General features: G+C 41.9%; 1 protein-coding gene across 2 annotated transcripts in view; it reads left to right on the top strand.

The window, feature by feature from the left end:
- The window catches only part of LOC135113866 (Kv channel-interacting protein 4-like), a 125,675-nt gene that overhangs the window by 31,502 nt on the left and 84,173 nt on the right, over positions 1-10,000 (top strand). For both annotated transcript variants that reach the window (XM_064029490.1, XM_064029495.1), the window contains exon 3: positions 2,397-2,521. In XM_064029490.1, coding sequence (XP_063885560.1) covers positions 2,397-2,521 — 125 coding nt within the window. The remainder of the gene's footprint in view (positions 1-2,396; positions 2,522-10,000) is intronic.

Below are 10,000 nucleotides of genomic sequence, written 5' to 3' on the forward strand. Positions count from 1 at the left end.
TTCTTTACCTTCTCTTCCTTCTCCTTCTCATTCTACAGTTCGTCTACGCTATCCTAACTTTTGTCTCTGTATGTTAGTCACCACACACATCCTCGTAGGGGCCAAAAAGTCTGCTGCTGTTTCTTTTTTTTTTTTTTTTCTTCTTTTTTTGACGAATAATTTCCATCACGATTTTTCAACATTTTCTTTTTTTTTCTTTTTCTTCCATTATTCCCTCCTTGCATCTTCCCAATTTGCCTTTTTTTTTTCCTTTATTATCTTCTCCACTTTTCTCCGCCTCCTCTTCCTCTTACTAATCCATCATTCCTTTTTTTTTTCTCCTCTTAACCATCTTATTCTCATCTCTCTCATTTCCTTAGTTTTTATTCTCTCTCTCTCTCTCTCTCTCTCTCTCTCTCTCTCTCTCTCTCTCTCTCTCTCTCTCTCTCTCTCTCTCTCTCTCCTTTGCAGTAATTCGCTTCCTTCTCAAAGCTATCCATCATTCCACTTTCTCATATCCCTTTCTCAAACTTCGTTCATCCCCGCCTTTCATTTTTCTTCCCTTTTTCCCTTCCTTACTTCCTTCCTTTCTTCCTTCCTGCTCACTCTGTCAGCTGTCAATTTCAGGGCAATATCACACTGTAATCACCTGGTGGGGTCGTTAGTCAAGTGGGAGGAGGTACGGGCGGGAGAGGGAGAGAGGAAAGAGCAGAGGGGGAAAAGATGGCGAGAAAGGTTTGTGAGAGATAGAGGGAAGGAGATGAAGAGGAATAAGGAAACAAGGGACAGAGTAAGCAGGGAAGAAGAAGGAAGGGAACTGAAAGAGAGGAAGAGAGGGGATGGACCGTAAGGAAGATGAAGGATGAAACTGAAGGGAATTGAAGGGGAAGATTGGAGGGAAGTAATTATAAAGGCAGGTAAGAGGTGATAAATAAGGAAGGGAGGGAGGGACGGAGGGAGGGAGAGAAGTAATGAAGACAGAGGAAAGAAAGGGCGTAGGATGTATGGAAGAGATGAAGTGAGAGAGGGGGAAGGAAAAGAGTCGGAGAAAGGAGGGAGGGAAATAGGGGAGTGAAACAGAAAGGAGGGGAAGGGAGTATGAGAGGTAAGGTCTCTCTCTCTCTCTCTCTCTCTCTCTCTCTCTCTCTCTCTCTCTCTCTCTCTCTCTCTCTCTCTCTCTCTCTCTCTCTCTCTCTTCATCCACAGGCAAACTAAAAACATGAAATACAAAAGATGACTAAGTGAGAAAGGATAGTAAGAAAAAGAAAAAAATAATAAATTGTATGAAAAAAGTAAAATAGCTGCATAATGGGAACTTTTGTAACAAGATAAAGGAAGAAAGAAAACAGAATTTATGTCTGAAGAATAGAGAATGATTTATTCCCTTAACACTGCGAAAGAAGATAAAAGAAAGCAGGGAAAGAAAACTGTGCTATCCAACATCACCTGGGTAAGAAATAAATGTGAAATTACATAGAGGAAAGCAGACGGAAAACAGCATCAGACGTGTAGTTATAAATCAGGGAAATTACGAAAACTGAAGGCGAATGTTATAGAGACTAAACAAAAAAATATAACTAAATGATCTATCCACTTCTCTCTCTCTCTCTCTCTCTCTCTCTCTCTCTCTCTCTCTCTCTCTCTCTCTCTCTCTCTCTCTCTCTCTCTCTCTCTCTCTCTCTCTCTCTCTTTTCCCACACACATACAGAGTTCTAACAAAACAGTTACGCCAAGATTTCCTCCCTCTCCTCCTCCTCCTCCTCCTCCATCTCCTCCTCCACTTCTTCCTCTTCCTCCTCTTCCTCCTTCTCTTCCTGCACTTTTCCTGCGATGACTTCTATTTTCCTCTTATTTGTTCCTGATCGAAAATTATGGCCTTTTCTAAAGTGTGTGTGTGTGTGTGTGTGTGTGTGTGTGTGTGTGTGTGTGTGTGTGTGTGTGTGTGTGTGTGTGTGTGTGTGTGTGTTTGTTTCTTTATTTGCATGTTTGTTAGTTCGTGTGTGTGTGTGTGTGTGTGTGTGTGTGTGTGTGTGTGTGTGTGTGTGTGTGTGTGTGTGTGTGTGTGTGTGTGTGTGTGTGTGTGTGTGTGTGTGTGTGTGTGTGTGTGTGTGTGTGTGTGTGTGTGTATGTGTTAACCCTGAAGCTGAGAATATCAGAGAGAGTTGGAAATTTACCTAAAGTTATGAAATCTTTATGCGAGATTACCTCAGAAACTTAATATACTCAAAAAAAGTTAGCATATTTTTATGAAGCTTGTGCTCTCTCTCTCTCTCTCTCTCTCTCTCTCTCTCTCTCTCTCTCTCTCTCTCTCTCTCTCTCTCTCTCTGCTATTTCACTCCTCACCAACTGACCAAGCATTAGGTCACCTGCTTCACTCCCTCCCTCTCAGTCACACTCTCCCTCTCTCTCCTCGCCAGATCATGACCCAGACGATATCGAGCTCAACGTGGTTCGCTACAAGCCGGACGGGATCGACGCCCTGGCGCGAAACACCAAGTTCAGCAAGAAGGAACTGCAGCTCATGTACCGGGGCTTCAAGGCGGTGAGTGTTGCGGGGCTTGTGTTTTTATTCGTATTATTTTCTTTAAGGGTAATGTAACAGATTTCAAACAGTAGGTTCTTATTTGATTGCTCGATTTTACTATGCAATGCTACACTGTTATTAAAGACAAAATAACTATAATGTAAAAATAAATAGAAGGATGTTTATTTTACAGAAGACTTCAGACAGCGATATATGTTTAGGTCCTAACTTGGCGGTTTGATCTTATTGTACTATGCTATACTAACTATTGTATTCGAGTGAAACGGCAGTAAAAAAAGAAGAGAAGGGAAATTTTTACCAGTGATTTTATACAAGGACAGATAATGAAGTATACCTGTTTACGTTTACGTCCTAACTAGATTTGATTTCAATTCAATAAACTTTGCTGCAGTGTCAGTTTGAGAGAGAGAGAGAGAGAGAGAGAGAGAGAGAGAGAGAGAGAGAGAGAGAGAGAGAGAGAGAGAGAGAGAGAGAGAGAATCTACCGTTTAATATAAGAGAAGAAAGGTTTTAAAAATTATTACAAACAAGAACAGTGTAAGAGTGTTTGATACTTTTTTTCACCACATTAAGCTAACAACTGAATGGCAAAAAAAAAAAAAACTATGATAGATTAAGTTTTAAAGTAGAGGAGAAAAGGCGTTCGTTTGCGGGAGACTGCGCAGCGTATGAGTATTTGTTGGCATCATAATGAGTTGTGTGTACAGTAAATGAGGAGGCACAGTGGGAAGGTGAACGGTGGTGATGGGTGGCGATGGCCGGTGATGGTAGTGGTGGTGGTGGTGGTGGTGGTGGGGCCGCTGAGGTTTACTTGTTGATAATGGTAGTGGTGATAGTGGAGGTGGTGGTGATGGTGGTTGCAGAGGTAACAGTGGTGGTGAAGGGTGTAGATGTAAAGGGAGGGAATAGTTGTAGAGGAAGATACTTGTTTTTGTTGTTGTTTTCGTAGTGAACACACACACACACACACACACACACACAGGACACTGCCCTCGCCCCTCTCTTCCCTCTGCATACATACATACATACATACATACATACATACATACATACATACATACATACATACTGCTTTGTATGCGCGAACATAAAGACAAACAGACGGACTCACGTACATTTCTCCATCAATTCTACTTAGTGTTCTATCCTTCGTCTGCTCCCCTCCGCTCCTCCTGCTCCTCCTCCTCCTCCTCCTCCTCTTCCTGGTGCTCCTCTGCTGTATAGTATGGTAATAACCCATTGTTCCTCTACTAATGACATCATATATTAACCCTCCTCCTCTTCCTCCTCCTCACTCCTCCACCACCACCACCACCACCACTACTGCTACTACTACTACTACTACTACTACTACTACTACTACTACTACTACAACTCCTTCCTTTCCTTCATTAACACGTTTGTCTACCTTACACCTACCTTTGCATACAGGACATCTTTCCCCTTCTATTCCTCCTTCTCCATGTTTTCTTTCATCCATTCTACTTTTTTTTCCACCACTGTCTATTTTCCTTCTTCTTCTTCATCGCTACTTTGATTTCCATTTCTACCTCCGTCTACTTCTCCTCCTCCTCCTCCTCCTCTGACAGTCCTTAAGCTTTACATAACACCCTGTTCTCTCTCTCTCTCTCTCTCTCTCTCTCTCTCTCTCTCTCTCTCTCTCTCTCTCTCTCTCTCTCTCTCTCTCTCTTGGCAGACGAGTACAATATTTTTTTTTTCCAGTTTCGATCTTTATTATAAAACTTCAAAATTTCATAAATCTTTCTTTGCTATGGATGGCATGTTGTTCCCCTCTGACTGTCTCCTACTTGACACGCTGCCAGAGGAAGAGACGAGTGGAGAGGAGTCTTATTTCCTTCTATCCTGTACTTGTTGGTTTGCCAGAAGTAGCGATCTAGTATTATATCCCTGTCATGATGTCTATTTTTTTGGTTTGCAGTCATATTCCTCTTCCTCTTCCTCCTCCTCATGCACTCTGCCTCCTCTTTCTCCTCCTTTTATCACAAACGAGCTCGTAAGGACCAACATATCTGCAGCTGTTTGTTATTCCTTTGTGTTACTGTTTACTATGTACCACTTCTACTACTACTACTACTACTACTACTACTACTACTACTACTACTACTACTATTACTAGATACTACGTCTCTCTAAACACTTCCCTATTCTTCTCGTCTGTTCCGTTATTACACTCCTCTCTCTCTCTCTCTCTCTCTCTCTCTCTCTCTCTCTCTCTCTCTCTCTCTCTCTCTCTCTCTCTCTCTCTCTCTCTCTCTCCCCCTTCCCTCCACCCCCAGCCTTCCAACACCCACATATCACAGGATCAGCCGCCACTCACTCCCTTCGTCCCCTCACACCCTCGTCACTCCAGGCCCCTCAGTTCCTCCTCTCCCCTTCCCCCTAAACATGACAGCTATATATAGGACTGCTGTAACACTGGACGGCATAAATCACTCAGGTCAGGTCAGGGAGGGTGGGATACACTGCCAAACGAGGTCACTGAAGATGTTGTATATGTAAGGGGGGAGGGGGAAGGGACTGCCTCTGTGTGTCTCTCCCCCTCTCTCTCTTTTTCTCTCTCTCTGGTGGCAGGTTACTAAAGCATCCATTTTTATCATCATTATTCCAAAGTTTCCTCTAAAATTTCCGGGTCAAGAAGCGTTCAGGAGGACAAACAGACATACATACAAATAGGAACATCACGTCGTCAGAAAATAACAGCGTGTCAGACAAAGTATCAGACAATAGTAATAATGTTGTGTGCCGTCACCAGAGAGCAGAGAGGATTAATAAAGAGATTGCGTGGGTTTGCGTAAGATGAGATTACATACTCGTGTCGATTTTGACGCTAGCGATGAGTTGCGACGTTAATTAATGTTGCTGTTGTTGTTGTTGTTGGTGGTGGTGATAGTAGTGGTGTTGCTGTTGTTGCAATTGTTGTTGTTGTTGTTGTTGTTGTTGTTGTTGTTGTTGTTGTTGTTGTTGTTGTTGATGCTGCTGTTGCTGCTGCTATTGCTGTTGTTTTTGTTGTTGTTGTTGATGTCGTTGACGCTGTTTCACAAATACTACAAAAAGTACTAGGACTACTGCTGCTACTGTTGTAAATGTCCTACTGCTGCCACTATTACTGTATACTACTACAACAACAACAACTATTACTACTACTACTACTACTACTACTAATAATAATAATAATAATACTATAATAATAATAATAATAATAATAATAATAATAATGATAATAATAATAATAATAATAATACAGTTCTTAACAATAATGATGATGATGATGATGATGATGATGATGATGATGATGATGATGATGATAATTACCAGCGAAGCGGAGTTCACTATGGACGTTGTTTCATTTTGAGCGGCCCGACCCGGCTCTGCCCGACCGTAACGCTTTTGAAACGCTAATATCTCCTGAACTACGCGGCCGATCGTAAGGAAATTTGCATCATATGACAGCACAACTCTAGCAATCCTATATGATATACCTTTCTTCTCTTTTACTGACTAATATTCAAATCACTCTAACTAAAAACGTTGCGAGGCCTGAATGGCTGTGCTATATACCACTGGATAGGAAACTTCATTCTGCATTCAGAAGTATGTAACCACTCTAGTTGAGACAAACAAAAGTTCATGAAAATTGAAGAAAATTGACGTTCGATTTATAAAATCCAATTTTCGACACCTTTCTACTTTTTGCAAGTTATCCATTGACTTCAGCCAATAGAAGGGATGAAAGCTATATCATATAAAATTGATAGAATTGCGCTGTCATATGGTGCTAATTTCGTTATGATCGGTCCCGCAGTTGAGGAGATATTAATGTTTGAATAGCGTTACGATTGGGCCGGGCAGGGCCGGGACACACAAAATGAGACAACAACCTCCATAGAAAACTTCACTTCGCTCGTAATAATAATAATAGTAGTAGTAGTAGTAGTAGTAGTAGTAGTAGTAGTAGTAGTAGTAGTAGTAGTAGTAGTAGTAGTAGTAGTAGTAGTAGTAGTAGTAGTAGTAGTAGTAGTAGTAGTAGTAGTAGTAACAACAGCAGCAACATCAGGAATTAGATATAACTTTCATATACGTATTGGGGAAATCAAGAACATTAGCTCCAAACTGTCTCAAGTCCGTATTGTTAAAGGTTTCGTAAGTTTATCTTGATTACTTTCAACAGCTCCAGTGGATTTGTGTTTTGAAGGACGTTTCATGATGCTAGAGGCAATTTAGCAAGGTTTCTGCGCCATCAAAGAGAGAGAGAGAGAGAGAGAGAGAGAGAGAGAGAGAGAGAGAGAGAGAGAGAGAGAGAGAGAGAAAAAACACACCCGTGAAAACTCAACTAATATTCTCTACAGCCTTTGAAAACAGTCATGATGAAAGAACAAAGCATTTAAAAGCAAGAGCCTTAATCTTTCGCCATCTTCCGTCGTTAAATCCATAGTAACTGTTGTGAAATTACTGAATGCATGCCTTCCCCTTCACTTTGCCCCGCTGCACGAGACTATCTACTCCTAGCCACCCTTTCCCTGCCATCCTTACTAATGCGATGCGTTTAGCAATGTGACACGTAAAGGAGACAAACCCGAGGCAACTACCCGCAGAAATGCATGCAGGGGGGCAAAGTGGTAATATTAGACTCCAAGGCACATTCTGCTTCATAATACTAATGGGAAAATATTTGCACAGTAATATAAGTATACAGTGGAAAGATGAACATACATGAGGTAATGTGCTGATGAGGAAGACGATGACGAGGGCAGGGGGAAGAGGATGAAGAAGACAAAGGAACATGGAAGCAGGAAAATGGCAACAGAAAAGCAACAGGAAGAAGAGGAGAAAACTTAGTAAAATGGCAATAGACGGATAAGCGAAAGAAGAACAAAGAGGAGGCAGTGTTGAAAGCGAAAGGCGATTACAGAAACAACAAAGGAGAAATTATGTGAAGAATAAAAAGTCACACAAAATAAGAGGAGGAAGAAGAAAAGGGAAACCGACAGGAGGAGGAGGAGGAGGAGGAGGAGGAGGAGGAGGAGGAGGAGGAGGAGGAGGAGGAGGAGGAGGAGGAGGAGGAGGAGGAGGCGTGAAGCGTGCCTGCCCTTCAGATAGCGAGAGATAAGACCAAGTGACCGGCCAGAACACCGCCACCACCGCACCACCGTGATAAGATGAGGACAGATTAGAGGCGAGGGAGGCTTGCATCGTGCTGGTGGTGGTGGTGGTGGTGGTGGAGGTGGTGGTGGTGTTGGTACATAGTAATGATGATGATGACACAGGTGGCCTTACGTGTACAGGTTTCAGTAAGGATATTAAAAAGCAGGTGATGGTTTAATGATTTGAGTCAGTAATAGTGAGGGATGATAGCAATACTATTAATATCACTATTGTCACTACTATCCACAGTAATCACGGCCTCAGTGCGTATGACTCGCTGCTCCCTCTCCCTCTCACCTTTATTCTGGCTATTTAGCAAGTAAACGCAGAAGTCAACCGTTATCTTCTTTCACTTTCTCATTGCTTCCGCAGATAAGACCTGAAACTCTCTTCACGTATTTGTTTTTTTTTTTTTTTTTATTGTTTCCTTTCCTTTCGTTTCCTTTCAAACTTTATCTATTTATTTATTTTTTTTTCGGAGGAAGAAGCAGTTTAGATAATTTTATCACCTACTTTTCAACGCCACCAACACCAACAATTACTACCACTACTACTACTACTACTACTACTACTCTCTCTGTTCTCCCACCACGCCGTAACCATTATCTAAAGGAGCATAACAATAACGCAGCAAGTAGAGCACACGGGACCCCACAGAGGAGGAGACTAAACCTAATGTGGGGAAGGCCTCCATATGTAAAGCGGCTCCATACATTTTACTAAGCGGGGAAACTTTGCTGCAAAAAGGGTAATGCGGCTGAGAGGAGTTACGATGCCACATGCCGCCAACCGTTCCTCCTCCTGTCTATATGTATACGTAGTACTTCCCTTCCTCTTTGTTCGTGTGTGTGTGTGTGTGTGTGTGTGTGTGTGTGTGTGTGTGTGTGTGTGTGTGTGTGTGTGTGTGTGTGTGTGTGTGTGTGTGTGTGTGTGTGTGTGTGTGTGTGTGTGTGTGTGTGTGTGTGTGTGTGTAGTATTCAGTTTCATGCTCAAGAATTATAGTTTAAATCCACATACTTTGGTTTTCTATATTTTCATTTTATTATTATTTTTTTTCTTTAGGTTTTAATATTGATGTAAATTTCAACAGCCACAGATTATTTTCGGTTCAGCCAGCTTCTCATTGGAATTCTCAGTAAACGCAAGAAAATAGTGGGTATGTGTTTTGGTAATTATAATACTGCACACTTATGCATAATTTCTTTAATTATTCCCCTTTCAAAACATCCTGTGAACGCCCATGTGAGTGTGTGTGTGTGTGTGTGTGTGTGTGTGTGTGTGTGTGTGTGTGTGTGTGTGTGTGTGTGTGTGTGTGTGTGTGTGTGTGTGTGTGTGTGTGTGTGTGTGTGTGCTCTTTCCTCTCCGGAATAACTTCTTGGTGAAAAAAAAAAAAAAAGGATCTCGACTGTTTGCTTGGTCAGACTGCGTGGCAAGAAGTTCACATGGCAATGACCACAAAGGTAAACACGTGTATGTATAATTATTCTAGAATGAAAATGTTTTCAATATGAAAACTATACCAGGGCATCATCCTAAAACTTACAAGGGTTGTGGTTACTACCTATTTTCATCTCTTACTTATGATGCACAAATGGAAATACTGATATAAAATAGTATTAAATGTTCATACAGTTTCATTCACTACACATATATCTACAGATCTTTCATAACGCTAAAAATAAATGTTTACCATATATCGAGTACGGTACATCGAATACTCTACTACTGTCAATCCACACATAAACCATCCCCTGTAGTACACAACACGAAAGAATGATAAAACATTCACTCTTCTTAAACAGAAACGTCATGCTTCGATAAAAATAAAAAATGCATTAAAAAATATTGGACCATCATACTCTCTCTTGACTGAATAATGCGCAGCAAAGGTCACGTGACATGAAAGGGGAACTGTGATACCTGAGAGTGTCTGCATGTCACTGGATGATGATACTCGTGATAGAGAGGAGGAGGAGGGGGGAGGAGGAGGAGAAAAAGGCCATAGATAAACACACACACACACACACACACACACATACACCTTTCCTTCTTACACCTGCCATCCCCTCATTAAGGAGCTGATCCCTTAAAAGCTGCTACCTAGTGGTTTCTGAAAGTCTCAAGGAGGAGGAGGAAAAGGAGCAGTAGGAGGAGGAGGAGGAGGAAGGAGGAGGAGGAGGGAGGAGGAGGAGGAGGAGTAGGAGGAGGAGGAGGAGGAAGACGAGAACGAAAACCAGGAGGGAGGAAGGAAAGCTGGATTATCTGCAATCGATCTCTGACACAGCTGGTGCCGAAGAATCAAGGTCAATAGGTC

Source organism: Scylla paramamosain, chromosome 2 (genome assembly GCF_035594125.1).
Source record: "Scylla paramamosain isolate STU-SP2022 chromosome 2, ASM3559412v1, whole genome shotgun sequence".
Lineage (NCBI taxonomy): Eukaryota > Metazoa > Arthropoda > Malacostraca > Decapoda > Portunidae > Scylla > Scylla paramamosain.